At 37.1% G+C, this 25,524-nt stretch overlaps 1 protein-coding gene across 1 annotated transcript in view; it reads right to left on the bottom strand.

Annotated features, from left to right (window-relative positions):
• Nucleotides 1–13,173: 13,173 nt before the first annotated feature.
• Nucleotides 13,174–25,524, bottom strand: part of LOC131067846 (uncharacterized) — a 75,391-nt gene continuing 63,040 nt past the window's right edge. The window contains exon 7 of the mRNA XM_058003014.2: nucleotides 13,174–15,545. Coding sequence (XP_057858997.2) covers nucleotides 13,314–15,545 — 2,232 coding nt within the window. The 3' untranslated portion in view covers nucleotides 13,174–13,313. The remainder of the gene's footprint in view (nucleotides 15,546–25,524) is intronic.

Here is a 25,524-nt window from a genome sequence, read left to right as displayed (position 1 = left end):
TCAACAAATTTGAATACCATTGGTAGCGACTCTTTAAAACTAAATTTTTAATATAAAGATACCTTTGAACCTAATCTAGCCTCAAAATATCTATACAAGGAAATTCTTATAAATAAAAATAAATTGATATTATTCCTAGTGCAAGAATTTGAGAAATATAGTTATTAGTCTAAGAGTTTGATAATAACCTTTTTATCCTCAAATGTCTATCTTATTGTGGAGAGGTGATTTTTTTATTAAATTCCAAAAGGTTCCAGAGGGGCCCCCATCTTAAAAGCAAAAACTTAGATGCAAAAAAATATAAATTATAGATAAAATAACTAACCAAGCCCATGGAAAGGCAAAGTAACAAAAACACAAAATGAGAACCAATAACCCAAGCCAACCAACAACCACAAAATGCACAACAAACCAACCCTCATTGATAATAAGCTACCACCCATCCACTAACACTAACACTAGAAACAACAACACTTGTGCCCATGTTAGTAGCAACATACAATCCAGAATCCTTCGTATCTTCACCACAAACCCTAACCATAATAGACTTAGTGTTAAGCAAGGATATATTACCATTGCAGACATTTGGACATTCATGAGTCACTTCTACTTGATACAACAAATTAGACAAATTAATCCCATCAAGGGAGGGGAAAGTGAAGGAATTGTGACCTCTAGAACCCCATTAAAATAAGCTACTAAAAGAGTTTTTACCACTACCTTCATGTCTAAATAAAAAGTCCACAAATTTTCCACAAAATGATGCTCTGCAAAAATCTTCTTGAAAATAAAACTACATTCATCTACCAAACCAGCTGTAAAACATTCCTCAAGAATAAGAGGAAGCAACATCAAGCCATCAACCACACCCAAACCCTTTCATTGATTAGATTGCAACAAATTGAGCACCACCCATTGATGAACACCCACCATAAGAATGGTAAGTTCTAGATTCTCTATAAAGCATTCCATGATATACTCTTGCAACCACAACAATTCATTTTCCTCCATGCAATGCTTTCCACAAGATTAAGAGATCACAGCTTTGTGAAGGTAGATCCTTCAAAAAGTGTGAATTTGAAAAATATTAAAGTGCTCAAGAAATCATGGCAAAAGCCTTGAGGTGTGTGTTTGCATATTAAATCTTTAACTCAAAAGAACCAACACCATACTCTATCGTCATAATAAGGCCAATACAAGATACAATAGTGCTCATAGAATAATGTCTGTGTTTATGGGGCCAATTGTTAAACATTGTGTTGTCATGATGTCAAGAAGATTGTTGATGTTAAGGTGATTGAGTCATGCCTGAATAATTGAGAACAACGTAAGACAAAGTTTGTTGATGTTAATGTCTTGGATAGCTCTCTTGTAGAATGCTAATGTTATCATTGTGTACCGATATCAATTGTTTCTAAGTGTCTTGTGTATTTGTGGAGGCTTGGAAATGTTTGTGATAGATTTCTTAGGCTTGTCGCTCAAAGAAAGTATATGTACTATATTGCACTATCATGATTTTTGGTACTGCATTTTACCATAGTTGGTAGTTATGGTTTGTAGTTTGGAAGTGAAATTACACATGAAGCATGTTATATCCAAGTGTGTAGGGGAAAAAGCGAGACTAGGTTAACATGCCCTAATCCTACCTTTTGACACACATTACAGAATACGAAAGAGCCTAGAGATATCACACAATTGGCTACTTCTTTTTGTGAAAGAGAGAGCCACGGGATATCTATTAGGATTTCTATTCCCTTGTTGAAATTGGAAGATCAAATGATGCAAGTTCAAACCCTAATCCCAAAATGCAAGTATGAACTAATAACAAGATTGCAGAATCGAGATTAAACAATGAACAGCTGTAAATACAAGGATGAAATAAGAATGCAGATGCGTACCCAGAGTCAAAATCGGACTGAAAATGTTCGGGACGGGGGCGCGAGCGCCACTGTCCTGATTCTGTCCTGAAAACTGCACCGGAAACTGTTGTTTTGCACTCTGAAACACTGTCGAAAACTGTCGGAAATGTTATCTGTCCGGAGGACCAGGGCGCCCAGCGCCTCTGTCCCAGGGACCAGGGCGCCCAATGCCCCTGTCCTGGCAGGACCAGGGCGCCCAGCGCCCCTGTCCCAGTCTCTTGCTCTACAATTTGATGCAGAGTGCTATCTCGACCTGTTCTCTCCAGATCTGTATCCTGCGGCGTCGTCCGAGTCCCGAAACCTGCACTGATATCTGAAAAAGGGTGTATGGGTGGCTATATAGGGTTTTGCCTTAGTCAAACCCCCGCTTCGGTGATTTCCACCTCCACGAATAGCCAAGTTGTTTTGTAAAATGTATTGTGTGTGCAGACCTAGTGTGTGTGCAAGGTCCTAAAATGCAAGAAAGCGAACTAGAGCAACCTAGAAAGTAAACCCTAATTGCTTGTAAATGACAATGTAAATGCTCTAAATCAAGATGCAAAGTGATCTAAATCATGAATAAAGGATATATTGAAGCTTATGCAAAGACATGAAAACAACATGAAATCATACCCAACCCTCAAGGGAGGAGTACAAGCCAATCTTCAGTCGGTAATCTCCTATTGTTCTTCAATGTCTTCCAAGCCCTAAATGGATGAATGAAATTGATGAATGCTTGATAGAGGAATGTTGAGTGTTGTTGAAGTCTTCAAAGATCTGCTCTTTCGCTGCATATGAGGTTCCTGAAAACAAAAATCGGATCCCTTCAAATGAAGAAAGAGAGCTCTTATGTATGAAACCCTAGATCGTAATTTCGTCTTTTGGCCGACCTAGAGATTGAATATCCCACCAATTTCTTGGGGTTAAGCTTTATTTTATGATTGGATTGTGCTCCTAAAATTTCAGGAAAAATGTCCGGGACCATGTGCACTCTGGGCGCCACGGTCCCGACAACTTTTCACCAAATTTTCAGGGCTGTCGGATATGATGATTTTAGAGAGAATCCCGAAGTTACAGGTGATTTCGAGATGTTTCGACCCCGAAACCAAGCACCCAAGTTCGAAATAGGACTTAATTAGGGTTTTTGATTGAGTGATGTATTGGAGGAATAAAATGAAAAGGGCACGCTTTAACGAAAGGGCCCAACTTTATGATGTAGAAGATGATAAAATAGGACCTTAGACCTAATTAATTTGATTAATTAAGTGCTAAAGGAGAAATGCAATGCAAAATGTAAAATGCACTAAGGCGGGTGCTAAACTAGGTGTGAAATTGTACCACCCTAGCGAGTGCGTACAATTTACGACGCTACACCAAGTTCAAAGCTTTTTCTCCTATATACAAGAGTTAGAAAGGAGAATGTTCACTATGGAGGTTTGGTGGCTATGTAGAAGTTCATGTTGGATGTATCAAAGAAAGGAAACGAGTATCAATTGGAGGAAGCGTGCGAAGGTAGTTTCAGGCATTCGTCTTGAAAAACACGTAGCATGTTCTTACTCCTAGTGTATTGTGTTGGTGTTAGGATCGAGCCGACTACACGTTTGATTTAAGAAATTTATCCTTGGCCGATTTGCAAACAATGATTTGGTTCTAGGCAAACATGAAGATGTAAATAATATTGGAATGCATTTATAATGTCAATCAATTTCATTCCAATGTGAGTAGTTGAGTGTGTGATTGTACAAGGATCAATTTCTTGAAGGGGAGGATGTGGATATATGTTGCAACGTGTGAGAACTAAGATACATATCTTATACACATTATGAGAGTGTTCTGAAACATGTCAAATTAGATAGATGATGGTGTTTGATTTTGGAAGCTCTGCTATCTACTTTGTATTTGAGTTGATGCCTCATCATCTAAGTTGGTGCTCAGTTCATTAGATTAGGAAACTGGTATCTTGTAGGTTGGTGTCTACAAATCAAATTGGAGATTGATGTCTCCTTAGGTCAAAATTCATGTAAATTGGTGCCTACAAAACCAATGTAAGTTCATTATCATTTTGAGAGGTTGGATTTGGGCAATAGATCCAAGTGCCTATTCTCACTACACTTTTTCCCTTTTGGGTTTTCACATAAATTTAGTGTTCTCATGTATTGATGTGCAGATGTGTTTATCTCTTGCATAGTTGTTTTAATATTATTGTAAGATGCGATAATGGTATTAAGTTTTGAAGTAAAAAATTGGTATAAACTGATACATCCTCTATGTATTAACAACTTGGACAATCCTAGGAGGAATTCAAGTTCTCCTAACATTGATTTTCCATTAGTCTTGAGTACTAGAGCAAGCAAGGTAGTGCACACCTACATCCATGACTTGGCCTATGAACAAGGGGAAAGCCTTCAATATTGAGATAAAGGGGATTCGTTTCACCAAGACTAAGGCTAGGTAAGCAAGGGTTCAAACACTTTAATAGTAATAAACAAAGAACACCATCTCACGTGTTTGCCCACATTTGAGGGTCAATCTGATGTATCAAATGGTTGGTTGTTACCTCCAATCCTAGGGAGTGTTGAAAGAGGTGGAGCAACTCAAAGTACACCTTGTTGTTGGAAATAGTTACATTGAATGATAATGACATCTACAGTCATAAAAAATGTGTTGCATAGAAAGCCAACTTGATGTCAACTGATATCAAAGATGTCCATGTGACTTGGATGAGCTATCATTTACATCCTCCCAAACAACCATCTCGGTACCCTTTGAGAAGAAGGAAAGGATGGGCATCTAATGAGCAGCTAGATGAAGGAAGGTGATCAAAATAACGATGTCAATAAATTGGAAGAACCTACTAGTCTCAAGATACCAATAACATCAACACTTAGTGGGACCCAAAAAAGGCAATCGTCTCATTTGAACAAATAGAAAAATATGAGCATCTCAAGTCTGAAGATACTGTCAAGGTGAAGGGATAGTGTGGCAAACTCAAATTAAACAGTGCACTGACTAGTCATTCTTTTGTAACAAACCATATGTTCAAGCATGCGAGTTGGGACCCAAGCAATACACACCCACTCAGTGGATCCCAACCTTGGACCTCAAACCTCTATACCATTCAGATTTGCAAGTCTAATAAGTGTATTGAATTGTGTCTATCTCTAGAAGGATATCCTCAAATGTACCTGAAATTGCTGGCAGTCTAGATAAGAAAGTTAAGTATGCAATCCTAAAAACTGGATTCCCTGGTAGGTGTAAACTAATGAGTGCAATACACACATCTATATGGTTTTTATATTAAATTTCAACAATTGTCGTAATAATTAATTGTATGGAGACTAACTAAATATTCATGCTTCTTTAAATGGGTGCTCTGCCTGGACATTCAAGTCCCTCAACCTTCTCTTAAAAATCTAAGACATTGAGTTAATTGTGACTGAATTAAAAAATATCGTAATAGAGTACAATGTAGATTCCTCTAGATATCAAAAAATAAACATAGTGACAACATTACAGCAATCTATTGAAGTGTAAAATTAAACTAGCTACCATCTTGGGGCATTTAAAGACAAAAAGATGACAAATGACAATAATCGAGAGATACTCCTCATACCTAGGTTTTCCATGATTTTTTCCATATGGAACACAGCCACTTTTTGTTTGGATAGTTTTCTTGTAGTTCCATCATGTTCTTAGGACCTTTGGTCTTCTCAAGCCTATAAATCCATGAAATACTTGCAAAAGAAAAGAAGAAACAAGAATTTGCAACTTTGGGCAATTATGGAACTGAACTCCTCATCAAATTGAACAATAATTCTACGTACTTCCATGTACATTGTCCATGCATTTTGTTCATAAAATCAGTTCCTTTAAACTTTTCTTATGGTTGTAAACTAGATATCAACTTCAAGCCAACCATTCAACAAAAAAAGATGTAAATAAAATATCTAAGAGCTCCGGTTCAAACAATGCACCCTCTTTCTCAAAGCCAGAAACAAATCATATATTTATTTCATAAAAGGTTTTGGAAAATCTTAACCAAAATTGTGTTAATTTTTTAACGTCGGTCGTACTATTTCATTCTTCTGATATATATATATATATATAAATTTGATTACATATACTAATATGTTAACGTTAACTAATGATAAATAAAACCATAGTTAACTTATCATGTTTGACCAACGGTTACACCGTTCATGGTATTGGGTGGTAAAGTGATTCTCAAACAAGTTGCACTCCTGCCAATCAGGTAAGTAAATGGTGACTAGTTTATATACTGTGGTGAGAGGTACGTAGGGAAGATATGTGTCTTCCCACGTGGGAAGACATATCTCTTCACTACATAACCCCTCATCCACTTATATAGCATGCTTACATTGAGGAGGATGCACACACCAAAATTGATAAGTGTGGTGCATCTTTAAAACACGCTATAGCACATAAAATACAACTTTCAAATCATATCTCCATCTCTTCTATTTTGATCACAGAATTTTGAAAGAACTTAACATGGTATCGGATCGAAGTTAAGGAAGATCATATTAAAATTTTGTAATGATCTCATAAACTTTCACCAGGCTCTTAATAAGATCACATTCCCATAATCATAATGGCAACCGGAGTTAGGTTTGAAGATAGATTAAAAGGAGCATCAAATTTTGTATCTTGGAAATTTCAGGATCATGCTTGTTTTGAAAGAAAATAAAATTGACTCCCATGTCAAAAGTGAAATTGTTGAACCCTCTGATGATACAGAGAAAATTCAGTGGAACAAGGACAGCGAAAAGGCCCTTAAGATAATTGTGGATTCAGTAAGAGACCACATTGTACCAGTCATTTCTAAATATGAGACGGCATTTGAAATGTTCAAAGCACTAGCTAACATTTATGAAATCAACAACACTAGCAAGGCTCTCACCCTAAAGAATAAACTACACCATATAAAGATGAATAAAGGAGAAACAGTTACATCCTATTTCTTGAGGATCATTGAGCTTAGGGATCAACTATCCACTATTGGACATCTAGTAGACAACAAAGAACTTGCTATGATGGCCCTAAATGGACTTCCTACCTCATGGGAATCGTTCGTTCAAGGAATCAGTGCTCGTTCTAAATTTCCTAAGTTTGATAGATTGAAAATCGATTGCATTCAAGAGGAATCTCAGCTTGTCACAACAGGAATAAAACAAAACAATGGTAATGAAGACATTCAAGTTCTAAACTCTAATTCCCACAAGAAAGGAAAGAAGAAGAACTTTAAGAGAAAGAGGGACCAGAGCTCAAATGGGAAGAGGTCTTCAAAGAAGAAGAGAGACATTTATGAAGTACAATGTTTCAGATGTGACCAATATGGGCACTATGCAATGAAGTGTCCAGACAGGATCAAACAACAAGCTTCAATGGCAGAAATTAAGAAAGGGAGTAATTCTGAGAAACTAGTCTTCTACTCAACCCTCTCTAGTCAAGTCACCTCCAGTTTCAACACATGGGTGATTGACAGCGGAGCATCTCGACACATCACTGGATTTTGTGAGCACCTAGACACACTTGTGGAAAGTTCAAATGAAGAAGTGACAATTGATGATGACTCAAATTATCCAGTTATGGGAATAGGAACCTGCAATATCAACCTAAAGTCAGTCATATCCCTACAGCTGACTGGAGTTCTATTTGTACCTAGTATAAAGAGAAACCTTGTCTCATTTTCTGCACTTGAAGATAAGGGTTACAGATTAACCTTTATGGAAGGAAAGGTACTTGCTTGGCCAAAGAACTCGACCATCAAGAAAGCGCACACCATTGGAGTAAGACAAGGGAGCCTCTACAGACTTTGCACCACTCCACCTCTAGCCTTGATTCATGAGACTCCAGATTCGAATGAACTTTGGCACAGAAGATTAGGGTACCTTCATTTCCATGCCCTACCTAAGATAGAGAAGATGGTGATCGACTTACCCAAGCTAAGTCAAAAATCTAAAGGAGCCTGCAAAGGCTACAAAGGGTGTGCCTTGGGAAAGAATACTAAAGGGTCTTTTAATTCTAGCAACAGTAAATCCAAAAATGTATTAGAATTAGTTCATTCTAATTTATGTGAACCCATGTCTATACCCTCATTAGGGGGGATTTTTATATTATGTAATATTCGTAGATGATTATTCTAGGAAGACTTGGATATATTTTATGAGGTACAAAGAGTCTAAAGAAATACTTTCTAAATTTAAGGAATTCAAAGCTCTTGCAGAAAATATGACAGATAAGAAAATCATAACCTTAAGAACAGACAATGGGGGGGAATACACTTATGATATGTTTAAAGATTATTGTATAAATGTTGGGATTAAGAGGGAGTTAACTTTACCTTATAACCCACAACAACATGGGGTAGATGAAAGAAAGAATAGGAGTATAGTAGAAGCTACTAGGGCTATGTTGTTTGACCAAAATATAGAAACCTCATTTTGGGCTGAAGTGTCTAGGATAGCTGTGTACATTCAAAATAGATGTCCTCATTCTCTTCTTGACAATAAAACCCCTGAAAAAGCCTTTACTGGCAACAAACTTAACATAAGTCATTTTCGGACCTTTGGGTGTCCAGTCTATATTCATATCCCCAAAGAAAAGAGGTCAAAGTTAGAACCTTTTGGAAAGAAAGGAGTATTTGTTGGGTACAATGAAACCTCTAAAGCCTACAAAATATACATACCTGGTCAAAGACAAATTGAACTAAGCAAAGATGTCATCTTTGAGGAAAACATAGCATTCAGGAGGTCCAAAAGCTCTAATGAATTAGAACACCAAGATCCTCCTACAAGCTTGGATGAGGATTCCACCCCTGAGATTCAGAGGGAGACCCCTGAAGATACTGAGCATGAAGTTCAAGGCTTACCTTTAAAGAAAATTATCCTGAAACTAGGAAGAGACCACTTTGGGCTAAAAAGATGCTTCAAGAAGCGGAAAATTATGCTACTCCAAAGGGGACCTTCAGAGAAAGTAAGAGACCTAACCTATTTTCTAGTTATACTGCCTTGATGAGTGAGATCATTGATGCAAAACCTTCCTGTGTTGGAGATGCGCTCAAGCATCAAGTTTGGAAAGATGCTATGTCAGAAGAGTATCAGTCAATTCTGAAAAATGATGTCTGGGATATTGTGCCTAGGCCTAAAGGCAAATATGTGGTATCTTCTAAATGGCTCTTCAAAATCAAACATGCAGCAGATGGCAGCATTGAGAAGCACAAAGCAAGGTTTGTTGCCAGAGGTTTCTCACATATAGAAGGTATTGACTATGAAGAGACATTTGCTCATGTTGCCAGATACACTTTTGTCCGAGCAATTTTGGCTATTGCAGCATCTAAAGGATGGAAAGTCCATCAAATGGATGTCAAGACTGCTTTTCTGAATGGTAAGATTGAAGAAGAAGTTTATTTGGAGCAACCTGAAGGTTTTGTGATTCATAAGGCTGAATCACATGTCTGCAGATTAAATAAAGCTCTTTATGGACTGAAACAGGCCCCCAGAGCATGGTATGAAAGAATTGATCACTATCTCTTGGAATTAGGGTTTTTCAAGAATGAAGCAGATCCAAATCTCTACTACAAGGTAATCAATGGTGAATTATTAATTCTTATTCTTTATGTTGATGATCTACTAATCATAGGAGAGGATAATTGTATTTCTCGATGTAAAAAAGAATTAGCCTCTGAGTTTGATATGAAAGATTTAGGAATTCTTCACTACTTCCTTGGATTGGAAGTTTGGCAGCAGGCAGATGGTATAATCCTTAATCAAGGAAAATACACCATTGATATACTCAAGAGATTAGAATGTTGGATTGTAGATCCATGACCACACCTATGGAGACAAATCTGCACAAGCTAAAAGAAACAAATGCAGAATCAGAGTTTGCAAATCCTACACTCTACAGACAGATTATTGGATCTCTGATGTATTTGGTAAACACAAGACCTGATATATGTTATGTTGTAAATGCACTAAGTCAGTTCATGTGTGAACCCAGGGAAATATATCTTGTTGTTGCAAAGCATATTATGAGATATCTTCGAGGAACTATTGGTTTTGGTTTGAAATATGAACATGTAGAACTTGACCTACAGGGATTCACTGATTTTGATTGGGCTGGAAGCATAGTTGACAGGAAAAGCACATCAGGATGTTGCTTCAGTTTAGGATCAGGAATGATCTCATGGATATGTAGAAAATAGTCTTCAGTTGCTCAGAGTTCTACAGAAGCTGAATACATTGCAGCCTCCATGGGAGCAAGAGAAGTTGTATGGCTCCAAAAATTGCTTGTAGGACTGTTTGGTCAGCCCTTAAATCCTACTGTCATCTACTGTGACAATCAGAGTTGCATCAAGCTTTCAATGAATCCAGTATTTCATGACAAGTCTAAACACATTGAGATTCCTTATCACTATGTTTGAGATATGGTGGAAAGGAATGTGATCCGATTGAATTATATTAGTACAGGTGATCAGATTGTAGACATTCTTACCAAGCCTCTCTCTAGGATCAAGATTGAACACTTTAGAGATAAACTTGGTATGGTTGAAAATGTTATTTAATTTTGAGATAGAGTCTCATTTATTCTGATATACTAATATATTTAAAGATGTTTAGTGTGTAAACTCTTTTATTTGTCATGTGTGTGACTCCATGACTGCATGGGCCTTCTATGACATTATTGAAGGGTGACGACTTTTCAATAATGAACACTTGTTTCAAATTGATATTGTAAGGTGACGATTTTACAATTATCAATTTAACTATCTTGATGGATATCATGTGACTTGATATCTGTGGACATGTCATGATAGTATATATATCTGTGAGACATTATGGTAGATATCTATTGGTTGATATCATTAAATAAACCATAATTATGATAGAGATCTTCATGGTGAATATTATGAACATAATATTCGTGGACATGCCATGAAATCATTATCAGTATGGTAGGCATCATGTGACTTGATGCCAGTGCACATACCTTACTTGATAACTATGAGTTATGGTGAGTATCATGAGACTTGATATTCATTGTTGAACCATATCTTTGAATATCACTATGGTGTGATATCTCATCTCTTCACAATCAATGGATGAATTGTGATGTTTTCTCTAACATGAAATGTGTCCTCCCTAGTTAAGAGGAAGTGTTAATTTTGTAACGTCGGTCGTACTATTTCATGCTTCTTATATATATATATATATATATATATATATATATATATATATATATATATATATATATATATATATATATATATATATATATATATATGTTAACGTTAACTAATGATAAATAAAACCAAAGTTAACTTATCGCGTTTGACCAACAGTTACACCGTTCATGGTATTGAGTGGTAAAGCGATTCTCAAACAAGTCGCACTCATTCTAATCGGGTAAGTAAACGGTGACTAGTTTATATACTGTGGTGAGAGGTACGTAGGGAAGAAATGTATCTTCCCACGTGGGAAGACATATCTCTTCACTACGTAACCCCTCATCCACTTATATAGCATGCTTACATTGAGGAGGATGCACACACCGAAATTGATAAGTGTGGTACATCTTTAAAACACGCTATAGCAGATAAAATACAACTTTCAGATCATATCTCCATCTCTTCTATTTTGACCACAGAATTTTGAAAGAATTTAACAAATTGTACGTACTAAATGTACCATTTAGATCTGAAAGCATCAAAAAGTAAAAGATAATGGATGAAGGCATTAGATCTTGATGAATGCTATTCCATGAAATACGTTGATCATCACTGCTCTACAGTAAACCCCCAATTCACTTAAGCCAAAACTTGCAACCTAGTTTAACTACCTGCACATCTTAGCATATATTTGTTCACAGAGGTAAGATGTAGCTGTTTCTCCCATTTTGGGTAATATATGAAGAGTATTCCATATTATCATGTGTACTATCATCTATGTGATTCAAAGGAGATATCGTTGCCTAGAAAAAAATAAGGTCCCTATCTACCTTCTATTGTTAGCATGATCAGATGGTCCCTTAGCTTAAACAAGTTTCTGACCTTTAAATGTCAAGTTTGATAGAGAAAACCTGATTGATTATCTCATTTCAGGTAACTCCAGATTGATTATCTCATTTCAGGTAACTCCAGCAATTGAACGTGTTAAGCACACTTGGTGTGTACTAGTGACCCATACAGATGATGGTATGCATGTGAGAAAGCATATAGCTCTTTACAAGTGGCCACCAAAGTACTCAAGTTCTTTAATTTTCACACTGCATGTGTAAGTTGGTGACAGCATGGATAGTCAGCTACTCCACTACAGTCCTGGTTACAGAGATAGACGCATATTACCAGCACTATACTTCTATGGTATAATTGGCCATGGATGTTCAGTGAGGTTCTGAGAAGTATTGTCCTCCCTGCTAAGGTTGTTCAACCCCTCACAGCCTAGTTCATTCTCGTGAGAGCATCATCAAATTATTTGTCATCTCTTTCATGGCAATAAATGGGGCTGATGACCCTTACTCTGCCTCAAATTCTGGAACATATTATAGCCAAAGCCAGCCTTTCGCTCCTTCAGACACCACCTCTTGAATTTAGTGGACATTTATTTTACAAGGGGTCTTTCTTTCACATGGTTTATCTGTTTGAATTTTCCCCCAATCTTTATTTGTTTTGGTATTCATTTTTGGGGGGTTATTTGAGTTCCATTTAGAAGTCCTACTTACTATTGTAACTTGAACTTTCAAGTTCCATCGTACTACTCCAGCAATTTGTGGATATTCATATAGTTTCTGGTTATTTAAGTTACTTTCAACGTTCCTACTTGCTGTTGTAACTAGTACTTTCATGTTCCATTTAATTTCAGTCATTCATGGAAATTCATAGGCTTTTGATCTTTCTTTTTCAACATCCTTGATTTGGTTAAAAATTTACTGCCAAGCCAACTCCATTACACCAATCAATTCAATCAAGAGATGAAATTGGAAACGAAACAAAATAAGCATCTAATCACAGGAAAGTGAGTGAATTTCGTCTAAAATGTGATGCAAGAAACTCCCCTCAAAAAAATCAAGCCATTGGAATTAGCTACCAATGTAACCTCTCAAAAATTGGAGAAATTTAAAAGACTTACAAAATTAAGTTATTGTATGTACGAACTACGAAGTGATAACAAAGTGTTTTAGGAAGTGCCCAGGGCCCCTCTCCAAGTGTCAAACATATCAAATGAGAAAAATGACTTCATTTTAACTTGGCACGGACAATGAAATTTTTCCAGAATATATTCATAAGTAAAACTACGCTGATTGACAAGGTTATTATTACCTCCACTTTACATATTTACAAAATATAGAATTCATGTTGCCAGCAAAACCAAATAATAATATATTTCTGCTGTTTCATTTTAAAGAATTCCAAACCATGTCAGTAGGATGATTTCTTTGGGCCAATGCTACTAATCTTTGTCCACCACCATTATTCCAAACACTGTGACTAGATAGTTTTTCAGTATTTCCAAAAGTTCCTTTAGCTTTACCATTTAAATTATGTTCTTTATTTCCCAGGTCAAGGAAACTAGCAGTTGAACCATCACCTAAGCATGTTCTGTGGAATTTTGATGTCTTCTTTTTATATTTTTCCATTTCCCATTCTCGGGGATTTGATTTGTTTTTGGGGTTTTCAATCCCACAAGCTGCACAATGACTACAATCAGCTTTGTTTATAAGAGTGCAGACAAGACAAGACCATATTTCTATGGAATCAATATTCTCTGCACCACAAGCTGGCACAGAACTCCAACTCGCCTCAACAAATACTTCGGAATTCAAGTTATTTTCTGTCATATTCAATAAGCAAACTGTTTTAGCTGCATTACCTGGATCATTTGTTTCCAATATGTTTGCTTTTTCTCTTCCTGCCCAATTTCTACCCTTGCATAATACCTTCACTTTTTCATCCAAATGTTTCCTGCCAAGCTTCCAACTGGGTTTAGAAACTAAGGTTGAACTTGAAGTGGGAACCACACTAAAACTTCCACTACCTTTGGACTTTTCTGTTTTACATGTGTTACTATTATCAGATACCATAGGTGAACCCATAACTTGGATATCAGTTTGTAACATCGTATTTTTTGTATTTGATTCCTCCTTAGATTTATTCTTGGGATGTTCCATCCCACAAGCCACACAATGGCTACAATCAACTTCATTTATAAGAGTGCAGACAAGGCATGACCATCTTTCAGTGGAATCAATATCCACACAACATGCCGGGACAAAACTCTGGCTTACCAATAATTCAGAATTCAAATTATTTTCTGTCTTAATCAATGAGATAACTGCTTTAGATGCATTACAAGGATCATTTGTTTTCCATTTCTTTCCCTTTTCCTCTCCTGCCCAGTATTCATCCTTCAATAATACCTTCACATTTTCATCAGAAGCTTTTCTGCCCAGCTCCAGACTATGTATAGAACTTAAGATTGAATTGAATGTAGGATCCTTTCTACAATTCACACCAACTTTGGACTTTTCTTTTTTATCTTTGTTACTATTATCAGAAAACACAGGCGAATCCATAACTCGGATATCAGTTTGTAGTGTGTTTTTTACACTTTTCTGTATGTTGGCATTGTGAATGTCAAGAAGCTCCTTCTGTTTATGTGTCTCGGGAGATAATCTCACAAACTCTAAAACAATATCTAACAAACCTAATTCACATATGCATGAATAATATTTCTGAGCATCAATTTGATAGTGCCGATACTGAGTAGACACATTTTTGAAGGCAGCAAACTGCTTTTCATTCTCCCCTAAAACAGACCAAATGTGTTTTACTAATGCTTTGTTTGCAGCATGCATTTCTTTCTTGTTCACTAAAGGCACACTGCTTGGACATGAGTTTTGCTTTTCAGAAATAGATACAGAACATGCACTATTTGCTCCACTAATAAGCAGAAAGTTGTCACCATTTGCTTGCGTTCCCCCAAAAATGTCAGGACTGGTGAGTTGATATGTCTGTACTCCACTGCTGGTACAGAGACTTGATCTTTCCATCAGGCAAATGTCAGTGATGCTGTTTGCTTGACTGACAGCCGAAGTTACACAAACTGACGAAGAGAGTCCTCCTGAACTTACAGAACCTGACAAGGAGTGCTGTCTAATTTCTCTTGGTTCTTCTCTATTGACAACTACAGTTCCAGATTTACCACAACGAAGAGTCCTAGCCATTGTCTTACCGTATGTTTGTCCAGTGGTTTCTGCTTTCTTCTGAGTACTCATGGTGACCATTGGAAGAGGAGGAAAAGAAGAATCATCAAGGGGAATAGGTAATCCACATGGACTCACTGTTTTAAAACATCTAGAAGGAATGTTTGTGCCAGTGATATTTGAAGAGCTAGATACTGTTCCTGAGGAAGACGATAACCGATTGATTACCTCTGACTTGGCTAAATTCTGGCTGGTTTCCCTCATCATAGAGGACTTGTGAATAGCATTGTCAAAAATAGGCAGCTCGATACTTGCTTCAAGAGCTGCAGTTTCATGGTCATGTGCATTATGCCTTTGTCGTCTGCCACTTTGATGAGATTCTATGTCATAAACTTCATGCCTGTATCGAAAGCTAACAGGAATCTGCGTAAGGCAAATGAATAAGTATAAATAACTAATATAATACAGAGATTGCTAAGGAAGAAACACTATAGCAATCAAGGTATCATACGAAACTAACAAGACAAAAAACTAGAACAATTTCATCAGACTTGAGGTTGATAGAAGCACATAAAACAAACATCTACTGGTGGAAGAAAGCAATTCAGGACAACACAAGCAAAAAAAGATAATTGATTTCCCAGAAAACCTAAAACAGAAACAATATTCTGCAATAAGCAAGAGGACTTCCCAACTATTAAAATACCCTTCAATATTTTGCTGGCATCTCCACAAGTATGGTCAACATGATATGTAGTGAAAGATGGACTGTAAATTGGGAAAACAAAGTGAAAATAATTAAGCATGCCGCATTGACTGTACTGTCCAGCACAAATAACTGCTAAAATAACCTGTAACGCATTCAAAGATTTGCTAACAAAGTTTGCTTTATATATTGCAGTTTTAAGGAGTAATCCGATTGCAAAATAATTTAAAATAGCCTACAAGAGGTTTCAAAAAGGTCGTTTCATGACCTGATCTTAATGCTCCTTACAAAGCACTTTCAATTCATGATACTTAGCTACTGTTTTCTGACCTGTGTGTCCTCTTGAGAGCATTTGGGTGATTTAGATCAGTTTAAATTAGTTTCTAAACAATTTAGCAAAGTATAAACAGTAGTATGTTCATTTCATGCTTGTAACAAAAAAATTCTGTGGTAGAAGTTTAAAATTTTCAGTGGTTTGTTTCTATTTCTATTTATAAGATTATTGTCTTAGTTTATTAGTTGCTTGCATCTTCCTCCAGCCATAGAGCATTTAGATCAAATCAAACCTCATCTCTTTAGCTTGGTCTAACCTGACCCCAAGTAGTCATGTATGTCACATTCCATGCATACAGTTGTGATGTTCCCTGTGTTGGTAGCTTTACCTGTAGTTGTTCGACCTCCTATAGTATTCCAAACTCTTGGCCTCTGCTGCTGCCAGTCTCTATATCAACTATGCTCGCTCAGCCTTGTTGGGAATTAAGGTGTCTCAACCTTAGTATTTCCTAGCATTGATTTAATTAATTAATATATTTATTTAATGCCTATTTTGTATTTTCTTGCACATCTTGTTTTGTCATCTTGTATGACAAGACACAGTGAGTTGTCATCACATTGGGAGGTGGCATGGGAGGTGACATGGATGTTTTTGTCCTCGCATGAGGAGGTAGGCATCCCACTTTGTGATAGAGATTCTTTGCCATGTGCCAACATCTTGAGTGTGTAAGAGCTTATGACGACTTATGGTGAATGATAGATTCCTATGACAACTTATGGTGAATGATAGATTCCTATGACGATTTATGATGCGCAAGAACCAAATCCTATGATAGGTTGGACAAGTGTCATGAGGCATCTTTGCATGGAGAAGGTGGGTGCCTGTTGTGACGTTTTCACACATCGCCCCATTGCAAATGGGGACCCATGTTTTTTGCTCGTTTTCGCTTTGCTTTTTAGGGTTTTGGTTTGAATCCAGTCGCTTTTGAGAGCTTTTTGAATTTCCTTTTCTAGAATGCAAATTTTGAATGCAATGAATTCGCCAGAATGGTCTAATTTTCAATTGGAATGTTGATGCAGAGCTTAAATTTGTCTAAGTGTTGAAGATGAAATGTGAATTTTTGTCCAATTGAATATTTTTGACCAAATTTTGACATTTTTGATTTTTGATCCTAGGCATCTCAAATGATTTGTTTTCGCCTTGTGAAGTGTTAAAATGTGTAAAATCATGTTATTTTGGCCTGTAGGAGCAAAATCGCTCCTGTCCCTCAGTGAAGGACGGGAGCTCGTTTTCAAATATTTTACTATTCCTGCAGGGTCAAGATGAATTACGAATTGGAAGTGATGGAGAAAGGCGAGATCTTTCCATTGAATATAAATTGAAGATTTTCATGAGCACAGAAATGCCTCCAGGGGAAAAATCGCTCCTGTCCCTCAGTGAAGGACCGGAGCTACAAATCCAATTTTGCTTTGTCCTTGCAAGATTTTAACGTCTTGACGATGTGAAAAGGTCCAAAGAGGTGCATTTTATCAAATGAATATAACTTGAAGCGCTGTCGGGGAGATCAACAGGATAACATGTCCGGCTTGAGTAAGGTCCTGATCCTGAAATTTGGCTAAGTCTGGAATGTCCTGATCCTGAATTTGACTAAGTCTGGAAATTGAAAAAACCTCAAAAAACTAGATTTTGCAATATAACTCCTGGAGGTCTGAAACCACTCTCAAACATCCTGAAAGTATATATGGAATATAACTTAAAGTATAAGTGAAGTCACTTATACTTAAATGTTATATTCCATTAAAATTGTCCTGATCGAGAGTGCGAAAAGTCAAATTTCGCTCCTGTCCTTCTCCAAGGGTCCAGAGCGAAAAAGCGCTCCTGTCCCTCTCCAAGGGACCAAGGCGAATCGCTCGTGTCCCTCACCAAGGGTCCAGAGCGAAAATGCTTAGTTGAGCCATTCCTGACCTTGTTTGGACGAATCGAGACATCAAAGGCATGATGAAGGACGAAATGAGCATGATAGAGCATCCAGACTTGATCAAAAATAACGAAATGATGAAGTTTTTGCCTAGAGGGTCAATTTCGCTCCTGTCCCTCACTGAAGGACCAGAGCGAAATTCTTCATAACCGATCTAGGCAAAGATCAAGCGAGTTTTATGTTTGAAGGCAAGGAAAGCGGTCAATTGAACCCGTTGAAGACGAATTGAAGATTATAAAACATCAACAAAGGACTCAAATGCCCAAGTTCGCTCCTGTCCCTCAGGCAGGGACCAGAGCGAAATTTGCATAAAGGCATAAAATTTGAAAGTTTAACAAGCATCAAGTAATCACGAAGGATCAAGGAACTTTATTTTGCACAATGATAGCGATGACAAGTTGAACGAGGCAATGACAAGCTCAAAATCATGAAGTTCGCTCCTGTCCCTCAGGAAGGGACCAGAGCGATATTAGATATATTGGCCAACTCATGCAAGGTTTACGTAAGGTCAAAGTTTTGCAAGGTCTTAGAGGGTCTATGGTGTCTTTTGAAGACGATACACAAAGATTTTGAATGTAAAATGATCATCAAATTGAACATGGAGACCATATCGCTCCTGTCCCTCTCCAAGGGACCAGGGCGATTTGCTTTGGACTCTTCGTTTTGCTTCAAGTTCATACCAAGTCAAGACTTCAAAAGGTTATACAAGGTCCAAGGCGTTTTTTGAAGATCACATGCCAAAGTTTCGAACGTCCAAACATTGTCAAACATGCTAAGAAGCTCATATCGCTCCTGTCCTTTGGACAAGGACCAAAGCGATTTCTATTAAAACACTTGTGCTCCTTCAAAATCAAGACAATGCAAGGATGGGCAAGATCGAGGACGCCATTTGAAAGATAATGAACGAGGAACAAAGGTTGAAAGATGGCAAATTCTAGCTAGAACGCATGGATCGCTCCTGTCCCTCTTCAAGGGACCAGGGCGATATCACCACAAAAGGACATTCAATCGCAAGGATAAGTCAATCAAGTTCGAAGATCCCAAGGAAAATGGCAAATTCAACGTAGAAATGAAGACCTTGGACGTAAAATATGCAAGGATCATGACCAAGGTAATGGATCGCTCCTGTCCCTCAGTCAGGGACCAGGGCGATGAGGTACGTATCCTTCATCTTCAAAATTTGGCGCTCAAACACATTTTTTGAATTTATTTAAATGCTAGAAAAAAATCGATATTTAATTAAAAGCATTTAAATAGCGCATGGTATGTATTTATTAATTATTTTTGCCTTTGTAAAAAATCGAAATTTATTAATTGAAAATAAAGGCATTTAATAATTAATTATTAATTTAATAAAAATCAAAAGGGAGCGCTTGGTATTTTAGAGGTCGGCCTTTGTTATTTGTTTTAAAAATCATTTAAATTGCCTTATGTTTTTACACAAGTCGGCCTATATGGTGGTAAGAGGTATGAGCGCTATAAAGGGAGGGTGAAAATCTTCATTTTCACATCATCATTTTCATCTCTTACATGCGATTTGAGGAAGACAAAGGAGAAATGCGATTTGGAGTATACAAAGGAAGGCGCCAAGATCATTCAAGGGGAGGAGCGAATTTCAAAGGGAAGGTACAAGCATTATCAAAGGAGTTCGAGTTTCAAGTTAGGCAAACTTGCCAAGGACATTGAAGATCACGTCAAAGTCATCTTATTTCAATTTTTGCCTAGGCGAATTCCTTTATTTTTAGAGTTAAGCTCTCAAGTAAGGTATGGCAAGATCTCTTGTTTTAATTTCGAATTTTGATCGTCATTGCCTTAATTTTGAATTTTGAAATTTTGTTTTGCCTTAGCTCAAACGTTTTTAGGAAATGATTAATAAAGGACTTATCATTAGGTTTCCTAAAAAATTTGCTCTCTAATTTATGTTATGTATTGCAAAATCATGTTACTAATTTTGAAATGTTGTGTAGGCATCAAATGGAGATCTCATCAAGGAAAATCAAGCCGGATCAAGGACGGTCTTCGCCAGGACGGTCTTCGCCAGGACGGTCTTCGCCAGGACGATCAAGCCAAGACATGGGCGACCTCTTTCAATCCAATGTTCCAAGGCGAGGTACATCATCTTCCTGCACATCAAGGACACAAGGAGTCAGGACAAGAGTTAATTAAAGATAGCCTCTCAACGACATCAAATTGAATATCTAGCAAGCTACAAGTGTCAGATGAGGTGGCGTCCTAGTCATCACTTCTCCAATCAGTGAAGTCCATCTCAGCATGTCCAGATTCAATGTACTTAACTCATGGAAGGTGGCACAAACTCCGATGTACCTACCCTGGCTATCCATTGGTCAATTTTTCTAAAAGGGACATGTGTCCAAGCAATACAATTTTATCATTGGTCAAACATTGAATGTTATGTAATGGTTGTAACAAACCCTAATTAGGGTTTTCATTGTAAAATCTTGGCCATTGATCTTGAATTGATCTAAGCCATCAAATTGTATTGTGGGCACTATATAAGCCCAAACATTTCATTTGTAAAGGATGATTAGAGAGAATTAGCAATAGCTAGAGAGAATTAGAGAGATAGGATAGAAATAGTTGAAAGTAGTTAGTAGATAGATAGTAGAATAGGAGGACAAGGCAAGAAATTGTTGCCATTGATTGTAAACAAACTCCATTTTCATTGAAGTAATGGTGAAATATGTCGTTTTCTTGCAATTTGCATGGTTTCTTGTTGAAGTCTTCAATCTTAGATGGTAGATAATTAGATGAATGGAGGAAATGTGCTTGATTAATGGTGAAATTCGTATACCCATACTACTAGCAGTTTGTTGATTGCAGACTTGCCTTCTGTAGTCAACTGGAATCGTTCAGCTCAAGCTCAATTTCAATTTGTCGCCTCTCCATTGATATGCATCAACTTGGATGGTATCTATGGCTGCGGTGATGATTTGAACATCATAAAGCTTCCCATAGAAGATCGCACTAGCCTTGTGTAGATGTTCCATTGATGTCAAAACAAGACCTAGTTGGAGTTTCATCAAAATCAATCATTGCTCCTACATTCTTAGTATTAGAATTAGATCCTCTCTTCGCCCTTCCTTTTTCATTTTTTCAAATCCAAGTTAGTCAGAGCCTGTGTCCAGCAAAGCAGATCGGAAGTTCAATGTAAGTCCCCTTGTGATTCCAGCAAATCACATCGTACCACGAAGAGCTTATCCACACGTAGAGACCCTACATTAAGGAACCTTGGAGTCATCCTAACTGATCCTTCATGCGAATCTTCAGCAGTTAGAGACTTTATTCAAGAGAGGATAAGATGCCCTTAGGTATTTTATTCTGTGTATGATGGTGTACAAAATACACGTCAACAGTGCCCAAGTTGCATAATGACAGGTTATAAGAGAATCAGCTATTAATAGTCAGTTATGACAGATTCTCTTATAGCTGTAAGTGCTGCCAATTATGATAGATTAAATGACAACTATAAGGTGTGTAAGAGCATATGTCATACCTATTTATAGCAAAATTTAGGCTCCCAAGTTTGGAGGCATGTAAGAGGGGCTAGAGAATCTTCTACAAGTGTCGTTTGCATGCTTGGAGATGTAGGAAAACTGTGCCACATGGATTTGGACGCCCACCTCTTTTGGCTTGGCTTAGAAGTTTCCTCCATTCTGTATTCTCTATAAATTAGATGCCTTGGAGTGTAGCATGTATATTGTAATTTGCAGGTAATATTATGCTCACGGAATAGCTCCAAATATTGACACTATAAACCCCTATGAAGAAGACTTGCTCTGCAAGTTATTGTAAAACCATTGTTTATCCCAATACATTGAACAAGCTTTTGGAGTGTGGGGTTTTTCTCTCAAAAGGGTTTTCCCCACATACATCTTGAGTTATGGTATTATTGCTTTGTTGCATGTTATTTTATTGGTAGTATGTGCATCTCGCCATTGTAACTATTAAGGGTTTTAATAAAAATTTGCGCTATCTCCTCTCATTAGAATGGTGAAGGAAGCATTTCCACGAACCACGCTTCCTTTCATGCCTCCCTAGACTCTTATCTCTAGTCTTTGCACTCCTAGGTATTATGCTGCACATATCAATAACTACCCAAAAATGCATTAGTCAACATTTTGAGTCAAATGATGTCTAACACCCCTTAAAAAGTTTAAAAGCAAAAATGGCTGAACAAAGCAACAACCAGTTCTAACCTCCACAACGAATTATATCAATCAAACCTCTAGACCTTCCAACCTGTTTCATAACCCTTTAGTTCCTTTCTCTCTTTTTGGCTCGTTTTCTCTTGCATTTCCCTTGATCTGGGCAAACTGTTTGTTTGCTGCAAGCAGTGGCTACATTACCGCCAATGGTAATTTCATAATCACAACAGCAATCACTAACTGCTGCAAAATCTTACAACTAATCATATTTGCTGAGGTTCTTGCAAAACTTTCATAATCACCACAATGGTGATGTAACTACCACAACAATCTTGCAACCAGTTTAATGATTTTGTAATTGCCATGGCTTTTTTGAAATCACCATGACAATTTTGCAAGTGCTGCATCAATTATGAAATTGCCCCCTACTGAAACCAGTGGTTTGATTGAAATTGCTTGTATGGGTTATTCAAGCACCAAAAAACCTCGTCTTTCCATTTTCTCTTACCTAGACTACCCATTTTGCCTCCCTCACAAGCTCACATCTTCATAGCACCTTTCCTATATATAAATACACCACCAAATAGCTTCTAAAATATTGGAAAGTCTGTATTAGCACAACTTTGTCACTATCAAGGCCTAGGTAGCCATAGTCATCTCCTATTGCTAATGAAAATGGTAGAGCAAGCATGAAGAAAACCAAATCAAACCATTTTGATACAACAAAATATCATAGAACAATATATGTTAATTTCTTCAAGGATTCTTCAATAATATTATATTTCAATGCATTGGCTTTATAGAGTCATTATTCTCCCATACATAAAGACTCCAAATTCCCTTATGGGAATAACTCCCAAAACTAACAATTAACTATATTTGTTTGCTTACTAACATTTATTTATTTACTAAACTATAAACTAACCTATATACTAAACAAAAGATGTAATAATACAACATTCTGAAAGGAAGCCAAGTGCAGAATAAATGCTTCCAAATGCTAAATCTAACAAGAGAGGTTCTAGAAAAATTTCTTACAAACCCTTAACTGTTACAGATTAGATAAAAACACATTAAATTCAGATTTAAACAAATAAAACCACAACATCAGATATACATGGGAAGCCCTTCGGGAAAAAACTCAAACTCCAAAAGCCAGATTCAATTGTATTATCAGTAATAACCAATAGTTACAATATAATGCCTAGAGCCAATGCTCTTCAGGAGTAGCTACAATAGAGAACTCAAGAACAATTCTAGTAGCATAACAATGTCTTGGAGAATAATAAACCTATCTCTCAAATCAACAAAGGCATCAGCATATAAATAGAGCTCAACACAAAGGTATGTGCCCATGGTTTCCAAAACCATCTTCAATGCCTAGGAGGTAAGTTGTGTCACAAACAACATCTTCCTTAATCCCATTACACGTTGCACATAGCAACTTCTGAAGCAAGAACACTAATCTCATCCATAGCAATTATCTTGCCAAATGCAATGTAAGTACAACATAGAAGTTACCATGACCAAGAATAGGTGTCTTCCTACCTCAACCACTTGTCAAAAGTCAAAAAACATAAATGCCAACTACCAAAAAATAACTCTCCGCAACTCTTCCACTGAACTAGCAACCATCATAGACATAATAGAAATGTGTCATAGTTCCAACATAGCAACCTATCACACTAGCTCCCTAATTTTAGGACTTCCAAAGTGGATGAAAATAACAAAAATAGGCATGTTTGGACTCTACGGTAGAGACACCTTAATCCCAACATTCTTCCACTTGTCGAAGACCTGTCAAGAGTCAAAACTATGTCAATTCCTCAAGGCCCCAAGGCCTATAGGACCAACACACCATCTGAACTTCTCAGTACTCACTGGCTTCATCAATGCATTTGCAACATTCACCAAAGTATCAATCTTTTCCATCTTCCACCATATCACGAACATAATGAAACTGTATATCAATGTGCTTTGTTCTAGCATAAAGTAGGATTCTTCACTAAACAAATAGCACTCTAGCTGTCACAACAGATATTAATCTATCCTGCATCAAACCAATATCAGAACACTTATCTCTTTAGCCAAATGGCTTCCTTCCAAGCATGAGTAGCTGCCATGTACTCTATTTCTGAAGTGACAAAGCAACTACAGCCTGTTGCTTACTCATCCAACTGATAGCACCACCAAACATCATGAAAATATATCCACCGGTGGATCTTTTGCTGTCAATGTGACCTGCCCAATCCGAATCCACATATCCACGAATGCAAACTAAATGTCAAGGTCCAATTGGACAACCATACTCGAAAGTACCCCTCAAATACCTAAACACTCTTAACCGCATCCCAATGCACCCTACCAATATTAGCTATATACCAAGGACCCCATTGCTTGGGCAATGTCACCTAGTACAAACCATAGCATACATCAAGCTGCCAACAACACTTGCTTAAGGTACCTTAGACATGTCCTCCATCTCAGTAGGAAATTTGAACTATCCTCAACAAAAAGTTTCGTCCCTTGTAACACTGGAACAACTAACTGTCTAAAAGTTTTCATGTTGAATCTCTCCAACACAAAGTTAACATACTTTGGCTCATCCAAACCTTTTTGCTAGCTCTATCTCTAATGATCTCAATCCCAAGAATATATCTCACCACACTTAGATCTTTCATCAAACTATGCTGCTAATTGAGACTTCAAATCTGAAATCATTCTTTTACCATTCCCTATAAATAACATGTCATCTACATACAAAACTATAATGAGAATGTGACCATTTTCAGATTTATAATACACACAATGGTCACACAAATCTCATAAATCCCAAAGACAACACATAGGTGTCAAACTTTTGATACCACATTCAAGGATATTGTTTCAAACCATACAGAGATTTCTTCAACTTACAAACAAGGTTTTCTTTACCTTTCTTAACAAAATGCTTTGGCTGTGACATGCAAATTCCCTCGTCCAAATCACCATGAGGGAACGTTGCCTTCACATTCATCTACTCAACTTCTAGGTCGTAAATTGTTGCAAGTGATAATAGGAATCGAATGTATGTCAACTTAGCTGCAGGAGAGAATTTTTCACCATGATCAATTCCCTCCACCTAAGAATACCCCTTTGTGACCATTTGTGCCTTGTGCTTCTCAACAATGGCATTTAGACCCAGTATCTTCTTGAACACCCATTTACATCCAACAAGTTTTCGTCCTTCAGGCAAAGGTATCGAATCCCAAGTAGCACTCTTCTTCAATGCAACCATC

Source organism: Cryptomeria japonica, chromosome 8, assembly GCF_030272615.1.
Source record: "Cryptomeria japonica chromosome 8, Sugi_1.0, whole genome shotgun sequence".
NCBI lineage: Eukaryota > Viridiplantae > Streptophyta > Pinopsida > Cupressales > Cupressaceae > Cryptomeria > Cryptomeria japonica.
This window is presented reverse-complemented; position numbering and strand designations above follow the sequence as displayed.